This window comes from Enoplosus armatus, chromosome 17 (genome assembly GCF_043641665.1).
Source record: "Enoplosus armatus isolate fEnoArm2 chromosome 17, fEnoArm2.hap1, whole genome shotgun sequence".
Taxonomy (NCBI): Eukaryota; Metazoa; Chordata; class Actinopteri; order Centrarchiformes; family Enoplosidae; genus Enoplosus; species Enoplosus armatus.
In genome coordinates this window covers 12,732,608-12,758,415 of record NC_092196.1, presented here as the reverse complement: position 1 = coordinate 12,758,415, position 25,808 = coordinate 12,732,608, and the positions used below count along the sequence as shown (strand labels likewise).

General features: G+C 41.6%; 4 protein-coding genes across 6 annotated transcripts; 1 reads left to right on the top strand and 3 right to left on the bottom strand.

The window, feature by feature from the left end:
- Nucleotides 1-932: 932 nt before the first annotated feature.
- Nucleotides 933-4,051, bottom strand: lgals3bp.1 (galectin 3 binding protein, tandem duplicate 1). The gene is made up of 6 exons (XM_070923195.1): nucleotides 3,918-4,051; nucleotides 3,496-3,602; nucleotides 3,115-3,318; nucleotides 2,799-2,933; nucleotides 2,379-2,670; nucleotides 933-2,236 (listed from the first exon to the last, which is right to left on the bottom strand). Exons 2-6 carry the CDS (start codon nucleotides 3,578-3,580, stop codon nucleotides 1,129-1,131), a joined length of 1,824 nt encoding a protein of 607 aa, XP_070779296.1. The 5' UTR covers nucleotides 3,581-3,602; nucleotides 3,918-4,051; the 3' UTR covers nucleotides 933-1,128.
- A 184-nt stretch (nucleotides 4,052-4,235) lies between these two features.
- cant1a (calcium activated nucleotidase 1a) lies at nucleotides 4,236-11,974 on the bottom strand. 3 transcript variants are annotated; one of them, XM_070923488.1, is made up of 4 exons: nucleotides 11,861-11,974; nucleotides 5,872-6,540; nucleotides 5,202-5,405; nucleotides 4,236-5,112 (listed from the first exon to the last, which is right to left on the bottom strand). In XM_070923488.1, exons 2-4 carry the CDS (start codon nucleotides 6,515-6,517, stop codon nucleotides 4,742-4,744), a joined length of 1,221 nt encoding a protein of 406 aa, XP_070779589.1. In that variant the 5' UTR covers nucleotides 6,518-6,540; nucleotides 11,861-11,974; the 3' UTR covers nucleotides 4,236-4,741. The 3 variants fall into 3 exon arrangements, with proteins under 3 accessions (XP_070779589.1, XP_070779587.1, XP_070779588.1); XM_070923486.1 differs by lacking the exon at nucleotides 11,861-11,974 and adding an exon at nucleotides 9,830-9,869; XM_070923487.1 differs by lacking the exon at nucleotides 11,861-11,974 and adding an exon at nucleotides 8,202-8,325.
- A 1,250-nt stretch (nucleotides 11,975-13,224) lies between these two features.
- syngr2a (synaptogyrin 2a) lies at nucleotides 13,225-16,747 on the bottom strand. The gene is made up of 4 exons (XM_070923123.1): nucleotides 16,568-16,747; nucleotides 14,980-15,217; nucleotides 14,712-14,845; nucleotides 13,225-14,611 (listed from the first exon to the last, which is right to left on the bottom strand). The coding sequence occupies exons 1-4, from the start codon at nucleotides 16,664-16,666 to the stop codon at nucleotides 14,399-14,401; spliced, it is 684 nt and encodes a 227-aa protein (XP_070779224.1). The 5' UTR covers nucleotides 16,667-16,747; the 3' UTR covers nucleotides 13,225-14,398.
- A 991-nt stretch (nucleotides 16,748-17,738) lies between these two features.
- LOC139300345 (transmembrane channel-like protein 6) lies at nucleotides 17,739-25,286 on the top strand. The gene is made up of 20 exons (XM_070923399.1): nucleotides 17,739-17,794; nucleotides 18,340-18,455; nucleotides 18,578-18,691; nucleotides 18,785-18,934; nucleotides 19,023-19,131; nucleotides 19,221-19,308; nucleotides 19,384-19,650; nucleotides 19,737-19,957; nucleotides 20,047-20,191; nucleotides 20,671-20,814; nucleotides 21,465-21,622; nucleotides 22,554-22,644; nucleotides 22,784-22,881; nucleotides 22,978-23,073; nucleotides 23,167-23,242; nucleotides 23,328-23,461; nucleotides 23,744-23,920; nucleotides 24,026-24,104; nucleotides 24,717-24,798; nucleotides 24,947-25,286. Exons 1-19 carry the CDS (start codon nucleotides 17,739-17,741, stop codon nucleotides 24,795-24,797), a joined length of 2,400 nt encoding a protein of 799 aa, XP_070779500.1. The 3' UTR covers nucleotide 24,798; nucleotides 24,947-25,286.
- Nucleotides 25,287-25,808: the final 522 nt, after the last annotated feature.

Sequence of the window (25,808 nt, the reverse complement as noted above, 5' to 3'; positions counted from 1 at the left end):
GCCATCAGACCACGGCAAATTCCTTGTAATGTATGTTACTTGGCAATGAACAGTTTCTGATTCTGATTCTGATATTTGCCTGTTAACTATAAGGCTACTGCAGGTAGCCAGTTAGCTTAGCTTAGCTTAGCTAACTGGCTACCTGCAGTAGCCATTTAAATTGTTCACTGGAAACGAGGGGAAACAGGTAGCCTGGCTCTGTTTGAAAGTAACAAAATCCTACCAGCACCTCTGCAGCTCACCAATTAACACCAATGGATCTTATTTTCTAACTCTCCACCAGAAGCATATTTCCCAAAAGCTCTTCCTTTTAGCTCATATTTCAATGACATTTAGCAGAATGACTTTAACTTCCAACACTTAACTCTAAGGCATTTTATTTTCTTTTTTCTCATGTGCAAATCCACTGTATTGCTCCCTGACAGACCGTCATTTCTCTACTGATAGTTATGATTTGTGAACCCTTCTCCTTCAGTGAGCTAGACAGCAGAAAAATGGCCGACGTCATGACAGCAGATATCATTTTATGCGACAGGGTTCATGTCAAGAGTCAGTGCGCCGAGTTAAAACCCCAGAAGAGAGCACACTCATATATTACAGCATTAGTTTGGCCCTCTCTGAACTGCAACGTTCTGCATATGTCCATGGGAGTGAAGCTGTAAATCAGTCTGCTGATTAAGTTTAACTTGGCCTACGTTTACACTTGTCACTTCATGTGTCTCATATCTGGATAAACTCCAGATTAGGATTTATTTTTCTGTTGCTCTTGTGAAGGACACATTTGGTCTTTTAAAAGAAAAGTGCTCTCACACTCACACACACACACACACACACACACACACACACACACACACACACACACACACACACACACACACACACACACACACACACACACACACACACACACACACACACACACAGAGAGAGAAAAGGATCCAGAAATCACTTTATTTGCTTGATATGAATTAAAGTACAGCTAGGTGATACATTTGTAGCGAATCAACAAAGATTATTGAGAAAAGTAAATCACATGGATAATATTGTAGTATCATTGCAAATCTATTGAATAATAAGCAGACAGATTGATCAAACATGAGAAATATTCAGCCTGGTCCTGCTATTGGATCAGACATACTCTGGTCTCACTACAAAGTGGTAGGTGTACTGGTCATCAGGACAGGGATAGGCAAGAAGCTGGGTCTCATTCACAGGGATATAAGCCAGGTGGACCTTGAAGTCCTGAACCTGACAGATGTACTTGCCTTGGCACATCAGCAGGAGCCGGTTATGGAAGAGGACGTTGCTTTGCTGGGTGAGCTGGTTTTGCGGAGCCAGCCTTGCCACAGGGAACGACTCGCACCTCAGACCTCGGTTTGAACATTCACGTTGGCTCTTTAAGACATTTGCCTCCCAGCGAATCTTGTTGTCCTTAAAGATCAGGCTGTTGTGGACAGGTGTGCTGAACGACTTGGTTGTGGCTTGACCATATGGACTGGCAGTGGGATAAAAAAAACGACCATCATAGCCATATTCGTAACGCTGCCTGTTGTATGAATTAGGATAGTGGATTCGGACTGGATTTGAAGTTTTCTTTGAAGAGCCAATAGCAGTGCTCCATGGCTCAGCAATGTAGATCCTGGGCTGGTAATCGTCATCTTCTCTGTTGAACTTGGGGTTGGACTGAAGATTACTGAAGAGCAGAACATTAAACTGGAACGCTTTCAACATGTTTTCACTGTACATTTTCTTATGAGTGCTGTAGAGAGAAGAGTTGGACTCCAGCTCATACAGTTTCTCAGCCGGGATCATAGGGAAACGAATGCGACTCAACAGGTCAACCTGGGTTTCCAGACTGGTCGAGTTGCCCTTCTCTGTGATCCAGCTCTCCACGGTCTGAAGTAGAAAATACTCATCTGGCACCACCAGGTCTGAACGGGCTAGAAGGACTAGAAGGAGCTTAAGGGAGAGGTGGGTCCAAGCAGGGGACCTGGTCAGATTCTGGTAGTTCCAGGCCAGATACTGAATGCAGTTCTCCTGGAGGACCAAGTCCCCAGTCTCCTCTGCATATTCTAAAAGGGACACCTGGGTGTGAAACGAGGGATCCTCTGGGATGATTTTAGAGAACAGCCGGCCTGTGTCCTCCATCAGCTGCTTCACCCCAAACTTAGAAGCCATCCAGTGGAGGCACTGCACAGATAGGAAGGTCACTTCCATCTTGCGGGTGTAAATGTACCTATTGAGAACCAGATTGTAGAATATTTTGAGATGTTTCCCAGTGATTTTGCTTTCTATTTACATGCTCACAAAACACCCGGGTGGTATTAATATGAATTCTGTGTCTCAAATCAACACGAGTTATACTAGTTTCAGTTTACCTGATGAAGGAGGTGAAATGTGGTTGGCAAGTCTGGCTGATGTCAACCGTGATGTTAGTGATCTCCTTTGAAGCATTGAAGAGTGGGAATCGTGAGAGGATCATTTTGTGCATACAAATCGTTGTCTCACCCATTTCCAGGGTCCCGTCCTTCATTCTGTTTCCAGTAGGACTCCGAACTAAGATCTGGAAGTCACAGCCACTCTCACTGTCAAAGATTCGGCCGAGCTCATCGGACAGACTGATGCTGTGGTCCAGCGAGTGTATAGAATCATCGATGGTCACGTTTGCGTCTGGAATCAGGAATCATTGGGATGAACATTTAACAATAGATGGTTATCTTTTTACTGGATCAGATGTCATTATGCGTTCAATATAAAGGAGCCTTTGCCTTTTTGTGTTTTGGAGTCTTGATACGTACCGTCTGTTTCACAACTAACTCCAACATCCTCTTTGTGGGAGCAGTCAGTTACTCCCCAGCTTTTGAAAACACAAGAAAACAGTTTGTTCTCTGTGCCTTTACAGTTCATATCATCCAGCCAAATAGGTCCAGTCGCTATGAGGTAACATGAAAGGAAATACATTTGTTAGTTGTTGTGGCAGTAACACATTAAACATTGACCTTGCTTATGGGTGAATTTGTGGTGTTTGTATGTTAAACATCGGATCACAACTCGTCAGTCATTACAATAACTTCACTGCCCTCTGGTGGGTGATAAATAGAAGTAGAGGGGCACCTTCTCCGTAGTCCTTCCCAATGACAACCGATTTGGCTCCGGGAAATTGGAGCTGACGACACACCACCTGGGCCTCAGCCATGTCCCAACCGTCGTCACACACTGTTCCCCATTTTCCTTCATGGTAGACTTCCACACGGCCCTCTGAAACACTCTGAGAGCCAAACAGCCTCACGTCACCTTCCTGCGGGTCAGGGTTTCTCCCTGTGTGCAAACAAAGGCATAGGCCATGAGAGGTTATACAAACATTGGGATAATCTACATGCTGTGTTGAATGAGCATGGTCAGAATATATTTGTAAAAGCATGTAATATAGGCACTGCATAGTTTAAGCATTTTGTCAAGTTTTCACGCAAATGAGATGTGCCTCAGATGACTCACTGAACAGGTCAAATTTCAATGCACTTCCAGAGACATGGAGAAGTAGCAGAAGCCACAGGGTGCATACGTTTTGATGTGTGAGCATTTCCAACCGCCAGTGAGGGACTCTGACGATGAAAAAGAAGAAACAATGTGAGATATACGCTCTACTTTACAATGTAATGATTTTGATCTTAACCAACAACACCAACAGTAGAACTGTAGTGTTGTTTTTAAGTCTTTTTAACATATAAATCAATACATGTATTTCTTCAAAGGACGACTATAAACCCACAGTAGCTTTTGCTTGTACTGTTTTCATCAAGATGGTATGCAATTTATTATAATATTAAATATTAAACTGACTATACTAAATCTGTGCATCAGGTAGAACATAAAAGACAAAATGTGCTAAATCCTTACATATAACGAAACCACTTTACCTTCTCCCCTCTGCTTATGCTGTCGTCCGAAAATGTGCTTCTCTCTTCTGAAGTCTGTGAGACAAATCTCACTCCTTTTAAAGTCCTGCTAAAAACAGGGGGGGTGAATGTTTAGGTTCACTTCTCCACTCCTGCTACTTTCCCTAAGTTTCATTTCACATTAAAGCAAAGGGTGTTGCACAACAGTATGTGGTCCAGTTGCGACTTGTTTGAGGACAATGTCTAATTTCTGTTGAACCAGTTTTGTAGAGAGACCCACGTGTGAATTAAACGGCAAGACTCACAAAATAAGAATGAAGGTTTTACTCATTATCCCACCAAACACATTACATACAGTCTAATACATTTCTCACCAAAAATGTCCTTCAAATAATGTTGAGCTTTAGTTATTCCACAGAAAATAACATGTTCGGTGTGTACAGAATAATGTTTAACACGAAGCAAAGGGGAAAAAACCTTTGACCGTTTTGAGAGTGTACAGTATGTGTGTGAAAATGTATGCTTTAGGAGAATAAAAATCACAGTCTGATGAATCGATCTTTTGTACATTCATTATAAGAAAGGCTACAGTACTGTTGAGGGCCACATTTGGCCTGGGATGGAGATGATCCACCACAAGACGTGCTGCCATTGTTTTGACCGTTTCTAAAAAATCCAAAACGGGACCATATCTTACAGCCCATAGTTCTTCTGTTCATACCGAAGATGAACTGGAGTTGTGTCTTTAACAAACTCAGTGAGGAAGCAGCAGTTACCTCAACAGTGACTGGATTGTAAACAAAATGGAACAACAGTGCGGTTGCCTCAGGAGTGAGTGTCTCAGTCTATATGAACTCCAAGCCCTCGTATTTCACATCCCCAATCTTGGTTTCGGGTAAAAGGATGCGCCCATCAAGTGTGAAGGCCATGATGTAAGTGGCAATCTTTCCGGCGTCTTCCTCTGACTTGAGAGCCAGAATGATCTGGTTGTCCGTGTTGGGGACAAACTTGAAGGAGGAGAAACCGTGAGTGGGGTTGAGTGGACCCACTCGACTCACAATGATGTCTTTGAAATCTGGCGAGCAGCTGAGGACGAGGTTCGTGGCGCGGCGCTCGTCTGCCGTCTCCTCGTAGCGCTCCTTGCTGGCGCGGCGAGGGAGGAAGAACCAGCGCTGCAGGGTCTCGCTCCACGCTGCTGACTCGTGGATAAGATACCCTGAGGAGATTGAGAGCATTATGGTAAAGAGTAAAGAGAGAGAAAAGAAGTGGAAGCAATCGTGAGTGAGAGGAGATTGCCGTGCTCACCTGGAGGCTCTATCCCTGCAGCGGACTTCAAAGATTTGTACTTGGGAACCCAGTTCTCATGTTGTACATCCCCTCTGAAGCCCACTACTTTCACCCACTCTGGGTTGTTGTTGACAAACTCGCCTTCAGTGGTGGTCCACTCTTTCCCCAGACCACCGACGTACAGGTGCTTGTCCTTCACTGCCAGCCACTCAGCCTTGAACCCTATCAGGAGAAAGTACACAAGTGCAAGTTAGTAAAAGTACCAATTAAACACATAAAAATACTCCAGTCCTGCATTCAAAATCCTACTTGTACTACTAAGTACAAAAGTATTATCTGCAGAATACAGCATCAGTAAAAGTACTCATAATGCAGAAAAATGGCCGCTGTGACTGGTGTATTATCATATGTAACATTATTAGATTGTTACCATCAATGTGTAAGTTTTGGCGTTTTAGCTGCTGGAGGTGGAGCTAGTTTGAACCACTTTATATAATAATGTAGTGGTTCCCAAACTAGGGGTCAGGCCCCTTCAAAGGGACACAAGATAATTCTGGGCAGTTGGAGAGCTATAAAGGTTTTAAAGTACAGGAAAAAGTACAACATTCCCTCTGAAATGCAGAATAAAATGGAAAAACTCTGGTAAAATATCGAACTACAACATGTATGCGACCAGGGAAATGCCGACCTTTGGCAACGTTGCCGTCGCCGTCGGGTAAGATGACCCAGGGCACGGCCTTGTCACCATCAACGTGGTAGACGACGCCCGTTCTGTCGTCGACGCTGTAGAGCTTCCCATTGAACACCACCAGCTCAGACAGCTCCATACCCCTGCCCTTCTCCGACAGGTGGCTTTCCAGCATCACCCTGTCTGCATCCCACTCGACTGCCACCTTGTCACCACCTCGGGACACCAATAGGTACCCCCGCCTCATGTAGCTAAACCACGTCAGCTTCTTGTCACTACGAGAGCTTGTGTCCAGGTCGGCAATGACCCCGATGCGGTAGCGGGTGCCCTGCAGGGAGCGCTCAGGCGGACTGAGAGGGTAGGTGTCGTTGTAGTGGGACTCGGACTGCTGGGCGTCACTGCGACTGGCTCTCCAGCTGTGGGAGCCGTAGGAGTGGGAGCGCAAGCCTGAGCTCAGGTGCATGAAGAGCAGCACAACGAAGGCCAGGAAGGCGGCCACCGCCACGATGGGCTTCCACTTGAGGCGGAAACGAGGGTCTGTGGTGTTGGCCATGGAAGCCAACATAGGAAGGCCTCCCACAGAGATACGCAGAGTGTTCATAGGCTCATTCTGCTCCAGTCGAGTGAAGCCTGGGGGAGCAGGCATGGAGGACAGAGGCCTGGAGTGACCTAAAGAGAGAGAGACAGTAAGTCAGGGAAGCAGATAAGGCCTCATCTGTGTTCACTCATTTAATAATTGACTGACTGGTTGATGGAGTGACGGATTACAGTTTCTACTAGTCCTCCCACCATAGCTCTAGTCTTCAAGTAGGTAAATTGTGTTCTCTTGTTAACAAATCAACAATTCTCTTTTGTCTTAAAACAATGTCATATATGGTTCCTTACAAAGCTTCTTCCAGAGTCAATATCACAGTTTTAAAGACACATTTTTCAAGTCTCTCTCTCCCTTGTGTGCATGTTGTCCTTGACACTCTCTCTCTCTCCCTCTGTGTGTGTTTGTTTCCTTTCTCCTCTCTGTGTGAATGGTGTGCTTGAGCCCTGCTCTTGTGTGTTTTTGTAGTCTGTCCTCTTTCCAGGTTTCGACGGTGGAGAGGAGCTTGTGTGGCTCAAGTCCTTTCAGTTTCGCAGCACCTGGAAGTTGCTCAACGTCCTCCTGGATGCATATTCTCTCTCAATATATCTATAATTTTGTCATCCTGATTGTGCATGCTGTAAATTTCACTATGTTGGTCTGTCCTGTACGCATGACATTTATTGCATGTCTGTCCGTCCTGGGAGAGGGGTCCCTCTTCTGTTGCTCTTCCTGAGGTTTCTTACATTTTTTCCCTGTTAAAAGGGTTTTCCTCATCTGAATTGAGGGTCTAAGGACAGAGGGTGTCATATGATGTACAGATTGTGAAGCCCCTTGAGGCAAATTTGTGATATTAGTCTACATAAATAAAATTGCTTGACTTGACTCTGCAGCTCCTCAGCTCTGTCGTGTGCTGTATTTGCTGAACCACACCCACTTTTGAGCAATCCAATCACATATGTCGGATTTGCTTTAAAATCTTCCTATTACTAACCTCTCGCCCACATATTTAGTTTCGCTTAGTAATACGTGACATTACTGAAGTTAAAAGATGCGTGAACTTCCAAATCACTGTGACTTTAAAGAGAAACTATGTAACTTTAGCTGAACAGCAGACACTAAAGGGACAGGATAATGTTATATGCTACTACATAGTGTAACAATAGCTAAAGTGGAGAAGAGTCAAAAAGTCAGCAAACTGGTTCAGCAATGTCTGTTGAATAGTAATATCTTGCTAATGTCTGCTAATATTTAGCAACTAAAACTACTGGTCATACCAGACCAAGCAAGGCTGTAGCAGCATTAGATTGAACAGTGGTGTGTTTTAGTGCTTATGGATTTCCGCATGTATGTAAATTTTATGGTATGGAAATGTTTTCCTCAAATACAGGTCACCATTTAGGTTATACAAGATCATTAGGGCTGGAATTTAAAGCTATACCCTTTCAGATAGCAGGAAATAGTTAGAGCTGCTTTCAACCATGGGTCAATACCAAAACAAAAAAAGGTCTGAATGTTCCTTAACCCTGTAATACATTCACATGAGCGTATGCATAATTAGGCAGTGACTTGGGCCTATCTAAAATGGTTTTCCACAGTGGTAACAAACTGTGTGTCACTGTGCTGTAAAGACAAATAAACTAAATGTGTAATTTATCTGAAGACAAACAAGTTTCTTTCAAGCAATCCTCAGACCCAGCCGACAACATGACAGCACGAGTGACATTCAGATAATAAAACTCAATCTAATCCTACTCACATACTCTCCATAAGTAGACTGTTCGCCTCTAAATCAGATCTTTAGTCCCGTGAGCAGGAAGATCATTCATTTCAGCCTGTATTTTAAATTCTGGTAAGAGCTCACACAAGTGAGTGTATGTCGGGTTAAACATTCAATGACAAGAAGCAGGAAGTGGCCCAGCTTTAGGTTGGGTGAATATCAGGTGGCTACCATTGTGTCGTGTCAACGTGGAGGCTGGGAGGAGCCCGTTCGGTGACAATAAAGAGACGGCGGCTGTGAGCAGGTAAATCAGGAAATACACAAGCAGCACAGTCCTGATTAGTTAAATATTAATGCTAGAATGATTAGTCCATCAACATCAACCATTACTTGTTCAAGTCGTTTATCAAACAAAAAATTCCTGCCTCTCTAATGTCACAATTTGTAGCTTTTCTCTGTTTTCTATCTTTGACAATTGAAACTTTTTGGGTTTTGGGACGTTGTTCACACAAAACAAGACATTTGAAGACGTCCTCTTAATCAAAAGATAATCGATAATGAAGATGATTGTTAGTTGCAGCTCTCTCTAATATGAAAATGTGTTCAAACTATTTTGAAGCATTTTCAAGAACACAAAAAACACTTGATGTTTCCAGCTTCGTAAATGTGCAAATGTGCTGGTTTTCTTTGTCTTACATTACAGTACATTGAATATCGTTGAGTTTTGAACAGTTGGTCGGACAAAACAAGACTTCGAAGACTTTGTGATGGACATTTTTCACTATTTTCTGACATTTCATAGACCCAATGTTTAGTTTAATTTAACTTAACATAACTGATAGATAAAGTTAAGCAGTAAATTTATTTAAAAAGCATCTTTCAAGGGCAGAATGCCACAAAGTGTTTTGCAAAAGAAATAAGGCAACCAACATCAAGCAATAATGACATAAGGTCTAAACAGGTGGGTCTTGAGCTGCTTGTTAACAGAATACTGCAGATACTTAAATTTTAAAAGAAATATTTTATCAGAATCAGAATCAGAATCAGAAAGTGTTTATTGCCAAGTAACATACATTACAAGGAATTTGCTGTGGTCTGAAGGTGCTATTGTTTTGATAACAAATAAGTAGAATATAAAAGCTAAAATAAGAATAAGAATAATTCTTATTTTAGCTTTTATATTCTACTTATTTGTAGACAAGCTCATAATACAGAACTACATGGTGTTGCAAGGAGAAAGGTCCCAAAAATCATATTCCAGACACGGGAAAACTGTTTACTATACTGACGTTTCCTTTAAGACCCAACAAACTGGTGTGACCTCATCTGTCTGCTGCTCTCCACACTTGAAGGGTCACCACCAGCAGCCTCTATAGAGTGGAAACTGTGTGCAATCTACTCCCGACCAAATTCCAGGGACCTCTAAACTCGGCCTCAGGAGCTTCAGTCTCTGCGGCCTAAACACGGCTGCACCTCACTGAAAGGAGCTGAAAGACTCTTTCATAAGGAGGGCCTCCGAGCCAAACAGCAGTTCATTATGGCAGCAACATCAGGGCCACAATGATGAAGGCTATCCTCTCTGAAACACACCAACAAGTGGCTGATATTAATTCACTTAAAAAGGCCCAAATCCCCTTCACTGAAACTACACAATTGAACAGGCTTACCTCTTCGTCTCCTCCTGCCAGAGCGCTGACCCTGTGTCATCAAATGGACCTTTCTATCCTTAAAGCAGCGCTCCACAGTCAGTCCTGCGCTCTGCACTCTCTTACCACTCACAGATTATTTGCAGTGTAACCATGGCTAGGCCTTGTTAACAATGGTAGTGAACTTTAACTAGACTTGGAGGATTACGATCCAGTCCAAAGGGGCAAACCATGCAGGAGGCCGACACAATACAAGTTATCATTCATCGTAGCAGCCTTTGAGCGGCCAGGTATACCAGAGGTCAGGAAAACATGCGTTACCTGCACAATAACTCTGCATGAAAGGAGGAAAGCTGCAAATCTTGCAGGTGAAGTAGAGTATTCAAAAAACGAACCTGCAGTCACTACAAGGAGTTGAAATCCTACATAAAGGAGCTGTTTTTGTGACGCAATCAGTAATGAGTACTGTGACTGGACTGAGGCCAGAGATCAGCCTGATTACAACAGCAGAGCAGTTACGCCATCGACAGGGAAGCTATAAGAGCTCACTTTTAATTGTAATAACATCTGTTAATAACTGCTAAAAACTCTTCTTTTGTTCAAAAAGATGTTAAATTCAGTGTTGCACAATGAAAGGACATAATATACAATGTTGGGTTGGGCAACATGACAATATACATAACACGAGACATTAACCATACAGTTTGTACTGAAGTAGCTGTCCATATATTCATAATGTTTTATAATATCATAATATCTTATATATATTGTAAATTAGTGAGAAAGATACAGCAATATTTGATTTACAGGATTCAATTTGATAAAGGTCCATGAATATTTAAGTATTTAATGTAGTTATTTTATCTATAAAGGTTTCTCAAAAGGTGCACTATGCCACTATATCAATCCAAAATGATATATATTCATTAACCAAACCAGTCATTTTCTCTATTAGTCATTTGGTTCAAGGTGACATCATCAAAATATTTGTTTTGTCTTGACTACCAGCCCAAAACCCATTTATTTAACTTCAGAATCATACAAAACAGAGAAAAGTAGAAAATCTTCACATGCGAGCACCTGAAACTAAAGATTCATTTTTTGCTTGAAACTTGATTTAAAAGATTGATCGATTAGTAAAACTGTCGATCAATCAATTATTTAAACTTAAAGTGTGAATTAGTAAATGAGCAACTTCTGAGCTTCTCAAAGTGGAGCTCAGGGTATTTTTGCACACTGAGATTACAGTACGTCCCTGACAATACAGGCAGTTATGTAATTCTGCATGATGTCCTGTTTAGCCAGGAACATTTCAGGTAGAGCTGCTTGACGTTAGCCTCCAACATATATGACGCTGGTGAAAAAGTGTGAAAAAGTGAGCTTATCTGCTCTGAGCTTGCCGAGCAACTCTGTGCCGCCATAAAGGATGACATCTGGGGAGGCGGGCTTAAAAGAAACCAGATCAAGGAGACAGGGGGGGTGTGTGTGAGGCCCATAAATAGTTCACTTATAGCTGTAAGGCAGATTCCCAAAGTCCTGCATGTCAACAGACGTGCATTAAACTATGGCCCTGATTTTATCCAATGAGAAGATGCTGTGTGATAAATGGAACCACAATAGTGATATGCAGTATTTCTCTTGTAGGCGCAGACCACTGGGACCATCCCAGAGGCCCCCAAAGTGGTCCTGGGACATCCCCACTCTCTGCTATTGGCAGCCCATTAATTCACAAACCTCTGAAGCTCTGAGCTCCAACAGCTTCACTGATCATATTCATTATTATAACCGGTTTGTTATTTTGTTCAGGAAGGCAGCGATTTTAGGTCTCCCTCTCCTCCTTCACACACACACACACACACACACACACACACAAACACACAAACATACCGTCTGAATGTGTGTTCGTGTGTGCGTGTGTGTGTGTGAGTGTGTGTGTGTTAGCTCATGCCCCTGTCCTGCCAGCAGCGCAGAGGTTAACACAGATGCCATCACAAATCGCTGCGTTCAGAACCGCTCCGGATCCAGTGGCTCCTCGTTGGGCCTCGTACTCACCGCACACGTCAGATGTTCAGCTCGCAGTCGGTTGCAGCTCAGATGTCATTATTGTATCGCTCCCTTCCTCGACTCCTTTTCCTCCTTTTCCTCCTTTTCCCCGTTTGACCAAGCAGCAGCCGAACATTACTTCCTGTATGTGCTGATGACGACAGAGGGGTTTGTCAAACGGTGCCTTCAAGTGCTGTCGAACATTTGACCACTAGGAGACGACTCTTCAGAATCAGAACTTGACTGGACGCTTGACTTCCTCCATGCATTAAAACGCAGACCATATTATTCCTGTGTGGATGCAATTGTAAGACATTTTCAGGTGAAAATAAACCTTTATTAACTGAGTTCTGTTGTGTCCACTGCACAGTAAAGATTAATGTAGGTTATAGTAAATTATCTTGTTCCCACAATAAAAAAAGAAACAATACTTTTTTTTTGTAAGGGAGCACACGGAGTCTTGTGCATTTTGCGCATGTTAGATATTGAGGTTAATATTAATCCATGTCTGTATCTTCTTAACACCATGCCTGATCTTCTTCCAGATTTCAGACAATGCAGGATACTAATTATGATTAATTACTTTGCAAGATGTACTTTTTCACAGATGGAAAAGGCATTTAAATTATTCCATTCCATTCCATTATTTACCGTTAGAGAACTTAAGGCTTGAGAGGCAAAAATGTGGGTTAAGTTTTGAAGGCTTTTGAGCCTCTCTGGGAAACCTTTCAGTCGGAGGATTTCGAGATTTATCCAAATGTGGAGGGGATACTGAATTGTTCAGGGGTAAATTGATTTATTTCTTTGTACAACTCTGAACTCTTTATGTGGCAATTTACTTTCTCAGTTTTATAGATTTGTTTTTCCTCCATCTCTTCTGATTGTTATTGTACTACTAGATTTTTCCTTTTGTTGTTTGAAAGAACTTTGTATAGCAAGAATCTGAGAAATGTATGCCTTAATGTATATACATTTTTGCAGAGCTTTGTGCACTCTCCGCCAAACTGCATGTGCAAAGGGTGGAATTGGTTCTCCAGTTTTTAATGCATAAAATATGAAAAGTGCAAATGAAGAACATTTCAAGATCAAAGTGAATTATTTTTCGAATATTCTGTAGTCATTCTTTGACTGTGTGAACTCTCAGTAACTCAGATGCAATGAATTTATACCCTGTCTACATATAGATGACATTTTTGCTTTGTTCTTCTGTAAAATGTGCATAGGTCTTATTGTCTTTACGCCTCCATAGTTCACAAGTTCCTCCACATTCTCAAACACAATGACTCCTCAAATATTTGCCAAGGGAGCACCGCCGTGCAGAGAGTCCGGCTCTTTCTTTAGAAGAGGATACAAATTATGGAAAGGCCCAGAGGTTCAAAACAACAACAGTTTTTATTTGGCAAACCCCGTGAAATACAGAATACTGTAAAAGGCACTTTAATGGGGAATTACTGTACAGAGTACAACAGTGAAACTGCAACTCATGTAAAAAGGTCCAACTACAGTGTGAGATAAGCGAGGAAAAGCAAGAGGAAAAAGCAATGTAAAAAAACAATTATGATTTGATTGTCATATATACTGGACTGGAAGGATTAAGTAAGATGATAAATATATCAATTTACCCCAATATCGCTGAATTTCTTAAATCAAATTATGGCTGAAACATTTGCTGAATTGGATATTTTTAAAAACTGTAACTGAACTCAAGAAAGGCAGATTAACCTCCTATAGAGGTAGCTGATACAAATGAAAAGTTTGGCTACCTAAAACAAAACAAAACATCCTTAAATACTAGCAGAATTGGATTTAAAACATTAAAATTAACAATCTTCGATCAGATATTTGCAATTAACTGCCCCACAGAAATGTAATGTGTTTTTCAGTGCATGAAAGCCATTTTTCAGTGGTTGATTATTAAAAAAAGAAAAAAAAATTACAGTAGTTACAGAGGGAACATTTTCGATGCACCCGTCGATTAAATAATATGGGTTTGTTTTGTGGTGGAAAGACAATACGTACTGAACTACATCACTACATTACGGCTGTTGAATTGCTGTATATGAATCTGAGGAGTAATCAAAATATATATATTTGTATGTACTAAACAGTAACATGTTCATAAAAATAGGCAATTGTCCATCTCGACAATCCAAAGATGCAGATTTCCTGGCAACAAAGTAAATCCTAACCTGTTTGTTGATTAGTGCTTTGATATTAAAAGCTCTCAGATTGCACTCAAATATGAAACAAAATGACTACAGTTGGTTTGGTACAAAGACAACAATGGCACCGTCATCCTCTCTCTTATCAAGACAATCTCCTTCTAACAAAAAAAACTGAACTCCAGAGTTCACCTGCTGTGTTTGGCACTTTGAACGACACAGCAAACACCAACCTAACAAAATAAAAACACATCAGTGCACCCAGAAAATATGCAAACACGTTCTGCAGGAAGAAAATGGGAGTGCAGAGAACAGTCTGAGTTGTAAATGAAACCATTGGCACACATCAGAAAACTCTCGTCGGAGTCGTGTGAATCTCAGTCCTTCAGTAAGCTGGAGGCTGGTACTCTCCTGGTTGCTCCTGGCTGTGGGAGAAAGGCGACTGCTGGTAGCCTGTGGGGCCGCTGCTGCTGCTGCTGCTGGCGTATGGAGCAGGCGGGTATGGAGTGGTCTGGTCGTTGGCTGGGTCTCTGTACTCCTGGTCAAACTCACGGACGCCTTGGCGATACCTTCCGAACGCGAAGTAGGACAGGAGACTCTGTTGAGAGACGTCTGGATTAGTGAGTGGACTCTCTGGCAAAGTTATGCGTTATCACATGATTTTGTTAGTCAAATGCGGGAGGCGGCGAGAGGCTCACCCAGGTGATGATCGAGAAGAAGGAGAAGGCCACGACGGCCCGGGCGGCATCAGCAGCGACAGCAGAGGAGTTGGTTTTGGACCACTGGCTGGCCAGCACACAGAAGCAGATGAACCACAGGAACGTCCACGCAGCTGCCCCGTGATGAAAATGTCAAAGCAGAGAAATACATAGTCAGGATTAAATTCAATTAGGCTGCACTTCCTATTTTTTGGACACAGTTCCTTTATTTTAGTATGAGCAGTCTACAGTGAAACCTGACACTCACCTGAGAAGACCAAATCTGCTATGACAATGAATTTTCTCTCTTTGGCATTGCTGATCTGTGGGAAGTAGCCGTCCAGTATGAGGAAGACAACGCAAGCCAAGAAGGCCAGGACTCCAATTCCGACTCCGTAGCTGCAGGCGCTGTCGTTGTCGTTGAACATGCACTTGGTCTCGTCCTTGTTCACGGGGTTAACATAGCCTTCTGCTGTGATGGTTGCAAACACCACGATGGAGAATAACTGCAAAGAGGGGACACACAGGGTTAATGCCACAGGGAGGTGATGAAAAATGCGTGGGCGCATGATTCTTATCACATGATTCACATTACAAGAAAGCTTTCACCATTAAAAAAGACAAACATCTGAATTCATATTTAAACATCTGTCGAGCCAAGTGGAGCTGAGCAGATGCTGCTGCAAAAGTTTCAATTCCTGATCTATTTTAACACTTTAAACATGGCATTTAATAAAAAAACAACGACAGAAGTGTAATCAGCAACGATTTAGATTAATGATTAATCTTTAGTTTAGCCAAGCAAATATTCTCTGGCTCCAGTTTCTCAAATGTGAGGGTTTGCTGCTTCTCTCTATTTTAAAATCATTTTGAACTGAATTTATGACGAAATAAGACATTTGAAGGCGTCACTTTGTGTTCTCAGAAACAAATTTTCTTTTCTTTTGACATTTCAAAGACCAAACGATTAATCACCAAGCAAATGAATCGTTAGTTGCAGCTCTACATTCAAATTTCACTAATCTGAGTATCCCCACACAAATTTCTATAAAATCTTACTGGACTTAGATCCTTTTCTACCTCTTGAGTGACAAAACCTTTGCTGTCAGGGCTCCTTGAAATTGAAATGACTTGCCTGAAGAGATAAGGGCAGCAAACTCCTTATCTTCTTCTCAAAACGCACCTTCTTAAAATAGCTAATTATACTTTATTCATTGTTTTAACTTTGTTGCTGTTGGTCTGCTGTTGTTTTGATTTGTGTTATTGTCAAGCACTTTTCAATGTGTTTATGAAGAGTGAGATGTAAATAACGTTTATTATTATTGTTATTATTATTATAACTGCATGATTTAAGTTTCACCATACCAACTTATTTTAACTGGCCTATAAAGTTTCGCAGATGCAGACAAGTGGAGCTCAACAGATGACGCTGGAAAAGTTTCAATTCCTGATCTTTTGTCACACTGTAAAGTCCCCACAAAAAAATGAGTGACATCTTCTGAGTTTTAACTCTTTCAGGTCCACTTTTCAAAACACATTCACCAACAAAAGTGCCAAACAAATTGCCCATCATCAGGTGGAAATTTGGCAGTTAGTGCGGTGACACAGCACTGGACATGCTAGCTAACATTAGCTTCTTGTGCTAAAGAAAATACACCTAATTTCACTTTATATAACGTTTATTTAAGATTTCAACCAAACACCCAGTTTATGTCCGGTGTCGGCAGCTCAGAAAGCTAACACGCTGTACAATTGACATATTTGTGTCGACCCTGGCAGCTCACATATGTTAACATAAACTCGGTGATGTGACAGCTGGCTAACTTTGATGCTAATGTTTCCGTGTAGTCACTCACCCAGCTCAGGCACCGCAAAATCGTCTGAGGCTGTTTTACAAAATGCTCAAAATCAAAAGCACCGCCAGCCAACGAGGCTCCATAAGCATTGCTCTGCATTTTTTCTTCACCCCAAAAAATGCCTGTCCAACGATGTAAAGGCGAGCTGTAAAAAGGGGTTAGTGTTCCTGTCAAAGTTGGTACAGTTTCGTTTTGTTAAACAGCTTCCTGAAAACTTTTCAAAGACCGCCCCTTCTGTGATGCGTTCAAACGCTCCTCGTAAACTGCGGACACCGAGTTCAGTGAGAAGTACCGTCGTGATATTCGTGGTGTTTTTAGCTCGAAATAGTGCTCTAGGAGGCATTAGTGACTGTTTATTTTACAAGGTGCAAATGTTCTTGCTTGTTCTATCTTATTTGATAATAAATTATATTTTGTTTAGCTGAGTTTATTTGAGTTAACTTTATTGTCATAACAACAAACGCCGTTATGAATTTCCCTTGGTGAGCCCCAGTGCGACAGGAGAGACGGGACAACCTTCAACACAACAGATTTATAATAAAACCATAATGTACAAAAGATCATATCAAAATAGTATATTATTAATACAGATATGCTTACTGATACATGGAGGCTATGCTAAAAACATTCAAATTCAATGAATACCCTCAATAATATCTCTTCATAATAATAATCAGTATAAACATGTGCACTGATACTGGTTTGACTAATTTAATGTAGTGTTACAGTTCCACACTACGACCACTAGATGGCAGTGAACACTCGTGATTCTAAATATAGTCAAGTCACCTGTCAACTTAATTCAGCTTTAAGACACAATACCATATTGGAACTTCCGGTGGAACTTTTCCAAATAATTAGATACATTTGTACTTTTTGGTATGTGTGTGGGGGGGTATTATTATTATTATTCCATGTCCCTATGGACCCCCACTACATGGGATACATGGGACATCAGGGATGCTTAACTGTTTGCTCGTCATCAGATGCAGACAGATAACTTGCAATTGCAAATAAGGCACAGCTGTGCTGAGAGAGAGAGAGAGAGGAAGTGTCTATGATGTGACAAGTAGTCAAGAATAGAGTGCTACAGTGTCAGAGATGCAGCCACTACTCTGTGGTGCACTATGTGTGATATACAATTTATAGTAAACTGACCCCATCAAGGACCATGGCATACAGTGTGAGCTTCAGTGTCAACATTTGTCAAATGGATTCTGACTATGAGTAAGTCCTCTTTCTATTTCAAGACTTTGAGAGCTGTTTTACTTTTTGTTGTTTAATTGTACCTGACATTTGCTCGACATCTTCCTGTTCGGGTGGACTAATGCACTTAGTTTTAAATTTGTCTTTAGAAGCAAAAAGAAAAAGTAGTTGTTTCCATGAATCAACATTGGTGGAAGTTTTTTTCATCCAACTGTGCTACTAATAAACTAAGTTGTAGTTGTATTTTCTATTCTATCTATAATTCACAAGTCTTCTTGATGTTCGTTTGAATGAAGTCCATGCTCCTACCGAGTGAAGAAAACAGAGTTAGATTGAAGCATATTTGCCCGTACTTAGTGTTATTCTTGAGGCCTCATCCTCGTTAGTATTTGGAACTGGAAAGCATTCAAGTTTTGAAGAATCCGAGTTGCTGCAGGAAACGTGTTCTGTAAAATGGAAAATCTCTAGAACGTGTCTCATATACATGCTGCTGTACTGAGGGTGCTCGACTCAATGCCTTTGGGACTCTGGGTCATTATTTCCTCTGATGGTTTTTTATCTTTCAGGAACCTGGGAGAAGATGAACCGGGTCAGGACTCCTTCCAGCTCACTGGAGAACCAGCCTGCAGCACCCAGAGGGGTCCTGAAACCCTACAGATGGACGTTTTTAGGGAATGCACAGGTACAAATACAAAATGTCTACAGAGGTCTTTTCAAACTGCAGTTTCAATTGCAATATGTATGTATTATATGTATATGTAGATTGAAAAATGTATTAAACAAGTAACATTTTCTGCCAAATAGACGGCCACATGAGAGACGAGTCACTTGAGGGGGAGCAGATGAACTCTCTGTTGAGGCACCGCTGGTCAGCTGCCACCCTAAAGGTTCTCTCCTCAATGCCCAGTCGCACTGCGGGTGAGATGAAACCTTTCTCTACTGTCTAATAGTTTGACAGTGTGCATTTACATGTGAACTATAACATTTGCTACAATTACCTTGCCCACACAGGTCCAAACACTGCTGCAGTAGTTTCCCGGCGTGCCAGAAACACATCTCGGCTACACCAGCACCAGACCTCCTCCCATGATTCTTCTCACGCCTCCAGACCAATCCAGGATGACTTCGTCCAGGCAGATACAGAGGAAATCAGTACTGAAGGTGGACAGAAAATGCTAAGCTACTAATGTCTCCAAACATTAGACAACTGCTGTCATTAGTCTGCAACATCCTCATCTAACTTTTACAGAAAACAAGAAGGAGCAGTTGGTGTCCAACCTCCGAGGCCTCTCGGTGACTGAGGGCATGCGTAAACTGCGAGCCATGCCGCTTAGCCTGGCAGATAAGATGGAAATCAGGTACATGTGGCACTGAAAACGTTAAATGGCCTGTAAAATAAAGCCACAAGTAAATGTTTTTAACAACTCCTTCACGCGTCTTTTATTAGGCGACTTGCTTTCAGTGACGTAGCTGAAAGTTCACTCATCAGCAGAAACATTCCATGCTACAGCCGTCTAAGCGTGTACATTTCGAGAGTAAGTACAAATGATAAGGTGTAAACCATTTTCGTTTGTGTGTATCAGTCATACACTCATGTTTCCTCCTCTCAGACTTGGCGTCACTGTCAGTTCAGCTGCCTCCCCGTCCTCAGTTCCCTCCAGTTGTGGCATTCACCCATGAAGAGACTGAGCGGACGTTTCGGAACCGGAGTTCTTTCTTACTTCCTGTTTGTCAGGACCCTCCTGCTCTTTAACCTCCTCCTCTTCGTCATCAACGGCCTGTTCCTGGTCTTCCCTCAAGCTGTCAATCCTCCTCCTCCTCCTCGTTATGACTCTCATCTCAACACTTTCACTGGCCTTGAGCTTCTCACAGGCACGGTAAGATGGCCGTGCATCAGAGCAGTATGTACATGATTACCTCTGTGGCACAGCCAGACCTCTGCTCCGTCTGTTATCTCCGCCAGGGTTACCTCTCTGAGAGCGTGATGTTTTACGGATACTACACCAACACCGTCATCAAAACTTGTCGAGCTGCTGACTCAAGCCACAGCTCCACTGCTGAATCACTTGATCTGCCAGTCTGTGATGCCAACAAGTCCCAGATAGTGCCATACAGCATACCTGCAGCCTATTTCTTTACCATCGCCATCGCCTTCTTCATTATCTGCATCATCCTGGTGTACAGGTTGGACAAAAGTTGAATTACTTTTATGCATTAATTGTATTATAATCCATCTGTGGTGTGTATTTTATGCCTTTATCGTTCCCCTTCAGCATGTCCAGGTCCTTCGAGAGAAGTTTTCGTGTCCTCAGGTCTAATGGGAATCTGGCGGTAAAAGTTTTCTGCTCCTGGGACTTTAAAGTCAGCAAGAGGACGTCTGTCAGACTTCAGTCTGAGAAAATCAGCACTCAGCTCAAAGTAACGCAATCACTTGAACATTCAATTCGACTCACTGAAGTGTGCAACTCATCTTTTATGTAAATACAAACTGATTTCGGAAGCCAAGAGGATGATTCTACATTTCCTTTGCAAATAGAAGAACCAGAGTGACGCGTTTAAAACATGAATAAACTGGCTACACATACTTGTTTAAAAGCATTTAAACTTTGATGATCCTCAATGATAGCTATTTGCTGGGTCACTTTGTCACATTATTGCGACACTATCTCAGTTTCTGCATAGCTGATTTACACACAGGAAGCTTTTAATGATACATTTTCACACCCTGTGCGACTGTTTCAAGCTCAACATGAACAAAGAGGCTAAAGAAGGCTTTTCTTATGAAGGAAGGACTTTAAAATATCTGTTCTAAATGTAATCGATGGCAGTGCTGATCACAGTTTGAGGATCATTTAAATGCATCTGGCTCGACCTGACAAATGCTGCTTTTCCAACAGGAGCTGCTGTCTGAGATGATCAGTGGAGAGGATGTAAAGAGCTGCATGCAGCGACTCTGCCGCCTCATAGTGCATCTGATGGCATGGGCTACATGTCTGGCCAGCATCTTCCTGGGTGCCACAGCAGTCCACTTTATGTCAGAGGTTAGAGGAAACTGTGCAACAACTGCTGTGCAGCCAGACATGAAAGATTTCATGCACATTTGAGCAGCTACAAGGCCAGAGTAGCATTTTCTCAAGACTACCACAAAAATAGCAGCAAAAAAGCACCTTCCCACCGCAGTTTATATACTTCTCCTTTTTCTTTCCTGGTGGGTGTTTTATAATCTTTTTTTTTTTTTTTAATGTTTAATGTCTGCTGTAACCAAAAAGACCCTGATCGAGATATTGGAAGTTCCCCAACCTTTTCTGGCATGGAGAAAACATTTGGAGAAACCACAAGTTATATTTCACTGATATAGCATTATCAAACACAGCAGTGCAGTTTTATTTTCATGCACGTTTCTTATGATTTCCTGTTGTGCAAATGGGACATGTAAGTGACACTTTGGCCACAGGCTGCCAGAAACACAAAACACACACGTCTTTTGCTATGTTAGCAGACATTTAGACTCCTCATAGCAGGAAAAGCCAAGATAGAACTTGCATTTATGATGTTGCCTTTCAGCAATTATTGCAATACAATGAAGCGGTCAGCGATCAAACAGCTGTGAAAAATACCAATTGAACTTTTTCCCCCTGGCCATGAGGTGTTGGTCTGCAGCCCTCATTGTGATTTGTCCATTTCTTCACAGGCTGCCATTCAGCAGAATCCTTTCCAAGAAACTCAGCTGCTGCTCTTGTCTGCAGTGGTGTCAGGCATTAACCTGTTGCTGCCCGGCCTCTTCAACCTGTGCGCTTGGATAGAGAATCTCGACTCACCCAGTGTTCGAGTCTATGTCTCCATCTTCAGGTGAGAAGAAAAACTTTGAAACCACATCACACTGAACATTCTTATTTCAACCGAGACAATTCACGTAGAACCAGCAGAAGGCAAAATACTTTTAGGATAAAACTTTCAGATTATTATTATTATTATTATTATTATTATTATTGACCCCAAGTACTAAACATACAGACATCATTTCAGGATCACAGAACTGGAGTCCAAAAAATGTCCCATGAGGAGATCCCTACAGTCAAACTACCTAGATCTTCTGAGCATAGACTCTTTTAAATCTGGAGCTTTCAGTGCCTGATAATACATTTAGAAGCTTTAACAATACCCACTATAAAAACTAAAAATTCACATTTTGATATTTTTGGCATTTGACAACAGTCCCCATCAAACATAAGTCACTGTTATGCATATTGCATATTTATGTAATATTTTGTACTGTATTCTCCTTTTGTTTCCTTTGAGTCACAAAAACAAGATGCATATAAATGCTCTGCTTTGAATAATAATTTGTGTTTCACACAAGGAAGTTCAATTGCCTCCACTGAAAAGTCTTAAAATGACATCTACTTGTTCTCCCTCATTGAACTGCTGGACACAAGATGTCTCCTGCTTCACTGAGTTCATTCTCAGTGTGTGTGACACTGGAGGTTTCAGGTTTCCACATCACTATTGTGTAAGTTGCATATTGAGCTACGGTTGGCTCCCAAACTAGTTGTGATGCCACAAAATCATCCTATATGTACACATATACACTCATACACTCATATAAAACAGCCTTTTAGTGTCAAACACTTGAATCCTTCTGCACAGTGGAGGTTTTAGTGGAGAGGGACATCTGAAGCTGTGTGGCATTCTAGGTAATAATCAATTTTCCCTTTTCCTTTTGAAATAACACTTTTTAGCTATTATTATGGCTGTTGTCATCTCATCATTATTTCCCCAGGAACCTGTTGTTGAAGGTCAGTATTGTTGGAGTGCTGTGTTACCGCTGGCTGGGGAGAATTGCTGTGGAACCAGAAAGTCGTGGTTTACAGGTTACAAGCATCCTCATATTTATATTTGTGGAGCAACACTGAACTGTGATTACATGTTTGGTTGTGCTCTAATGATGTGATGTAACCTTAAATCCACTTGTTTGTGGATTCTTTACATTTATGTTTCTGTTGTCCTCAGTGTTGGGAGAGCTTCGTGGGACAAGAACTGTATCGCTTGCTCCTGATGGACTTTGTCTTCAATGTGCTTTACACTTTTCTGGGAGAGTTCCTGTGGAGGCAAGTTGGTGCTTTACCCACGAATCACATAACTTGATTCTGTTGTTTACCGTTTTTATAAAACCGTTCACTCACTGTCAAGCATCTTCCCTCTAGGCTCTTCTCCAAGAAAGTGCTGAAAAGGAACAGGAAGCCAGTGTTTGACATTGCTCGTAATGTGCTGGAGCTCATATACGGACAAACTCTTACTTGGTAGTTACGCAACGTTACACCACATCCTTGGAACCCATCACATATTTCACAAAAAAAGTGAATTAAACATTAATGGTCTTCAATTCTTCCCAGGCTTGGGGTGCTGTTTGCTCCACTGCTTCCTGCAGTCCAGATCATAAAACTGTTTGTGCTATTTTACATGAAGAAGGTTGGTACAACAGGTACATACATATAGCGTGTCTACTCTGATTTGCATGATAAACTTAACATTCTCCCTCTGGTTTCTTCCCCAGAGCAGTCTACTGCTCAACTGTCAGGCCTCCAGGAAGCCCTGGAGGGCCAGTCAGATGACAACACTGTTCATCTCTCTTTTGTGCTTCCCCTCATTTCTTGGCGCTGCTGTGTCTGTCACATATACAATTTGTGTGTGAGTGCAACAAACAATGTCCCCTCTCTTGATGATTGTGATGCTCTCAGGCAGTTTCCACACCGAAAGGCATGCGTGAATTGCACAACCCCAGACACACATAGCTTTCGAAAAACATATTGTGAACACAATGACAGTCATTGAGTCATCATTCAGTTATTTCATCTTTAAATCCAATGTGCTTGAGTTTGGAGTCCAAACAGTTGAAAAGGTGTTATTGTTACAAATACTGACAGACTGCGCTGTATGTTCCATCCAAATCCATCTGTCTAACGTCCGCAGGATTAAACCCTCGTCAGAGTGCGGCCCTTTCAGGAATCTCACCACTATGTTTCAGTCGGGGCAGCTGTGGGCCCAGGAGCTGGAGAACGCCCACCCGATCCTGTCTTGGCTCAGCTGGGCCTACAACTCTCTGGTGGAGAACCCATTGTTCTTGTTCCTCGCCACTGGAGTCTTTCTGTGAGTGGTGACATGATCCCAAACAATGTTTACAGTTATTTTTTTATTTTTTGTGTATTGTGGTGGTCAGTTTGAATTGATCTCTCATGCTTTCTGTTTTTTCAGAATGGTGATATACTTTCACACTCAAGTTGTTGATGGCCAAAGGAGAATCATCAGTCGGTTAGAAAAGCAAATTGAAAATGTATGCTATCATCAAGGATTTTTTAAAACAAAACTAAGTCTACGTAGCCAAGCTAGCGGCTCTGTGAGGCTGTTCTTAGGCACAGTGCTTTGAGCTAAATGCTAATATCAGCATGCTAATATCTGCACAATGACAATGCTAACATGCTGACGTTTAGCAGGTGTAATGTTCACCATCTTAGTTTAGCTAACATTTGCTCAATGGACAAATTGCAATTTTTACCTGATGATGGCATTAGAAGAAAAAATAAGGGATTACCAACGTGATTACAAGTCCTCCTGAGAGAGACACGAATGTCTGAACCTAATTCAGTGGTAATCCATATTGCAGATTCAGACAATTTCAATGGATAAGTGTAAACTCTGACCTTCAAGTGGCCCAAGAGAGAATATCAGGGTCAAAGTCAGAGGAAATCTGTACCAAAAATCATGGCAATCCATCCAACAGCTGTTGAGATATTTCAGTCTCGACCAAAGTGGTGGGTCGGCCAACCAACAGGCCGTCATTGCCATCCATACAGCCATGCCGCTAGCATGGCTACAAATCAATGACGCATATACAGTATTGACATTGATCTTATTGTATCTTGTGTATTTCTTCTCCTGTTTACAGGAGGGTAAAGACAAAAAGTTCCTCATCACCAAATTGCAAGCCATTTATGAACGGAGTAGTGTGGTTTCCCCTCATAGATAAGGTGTGTAGTCTCAATACTGTATATCCTGTTTGTGGTTGTAGCTATATGTTTTCTCACTGTTTTAATGACCTCACTCATAATCTGAGAAGGTATTTTTGTGAACACTGTCTTCCATATAAAAATGTTTCCTCTTTTCTCCCCCATCCAGTCTGCGGCTGAACAACATTCACAACATACTATATAGATATTATCTCATCAGTGACAAGCATCTCCGCTTTGATATTATCTCATCTATGCCGAGACGGTTGCCAACATCATCAGGGATGTCACCTACAAGCTACAATGAAAACAAAAGCAGAACCAGTAACAGTAACATGTGTTATTTTCAAATATATTCAATAATGTTTGAGTTCTTAATGTGCTGCCTGTTAGCACCATAATATAATATTTATTTATATATAGAGCTCTGATTGTATGTCAGGATGTATATTTTAAAAGGTTTATGAATAATGAACGTGTTGGATGAAAAGACAAAATAAATGTGTTTGAACGCGTCTGCTGTGTTATTGGAATGAGGAAACCTCTTTCTGGCAAATTTGACAAACAGCAACTGTCGCCTTACCTGGAAACCTTGTTGCCTTTATTTGATTGGCCCAAACACTGCAAGCATTCCTCCATGTTTGTTCATCTGAACACAAACAATGAATAATCACCACTTACATGCAGTTCTTTTTACTTCAGATCTGGGCTGCCATAGCATATGTCTTACTCTAAACGGCATCAAAACAAAGAGTTTTCCTAAGAACAAGATGTATGCTGAGAATAGAAGATGAGTGATGAGTGATGAGTTTAACGGTTTAGCTGCTATTATCTTAAAAAGATATCTAAAAGTCAAAATGGAGAGGGTTGTAGGGTGCTAACGCATATTATGTCAGCCTCATACGACATGCATACATACATACAAGTGCAACATATTCAACCCAATTTCTTGTCAGATGTGCAGTCCACATAAGAGCTAGGATAAAAAAAAAAAAGATAATCCTTTATTGATCCCTCATTGGGGAAATTTG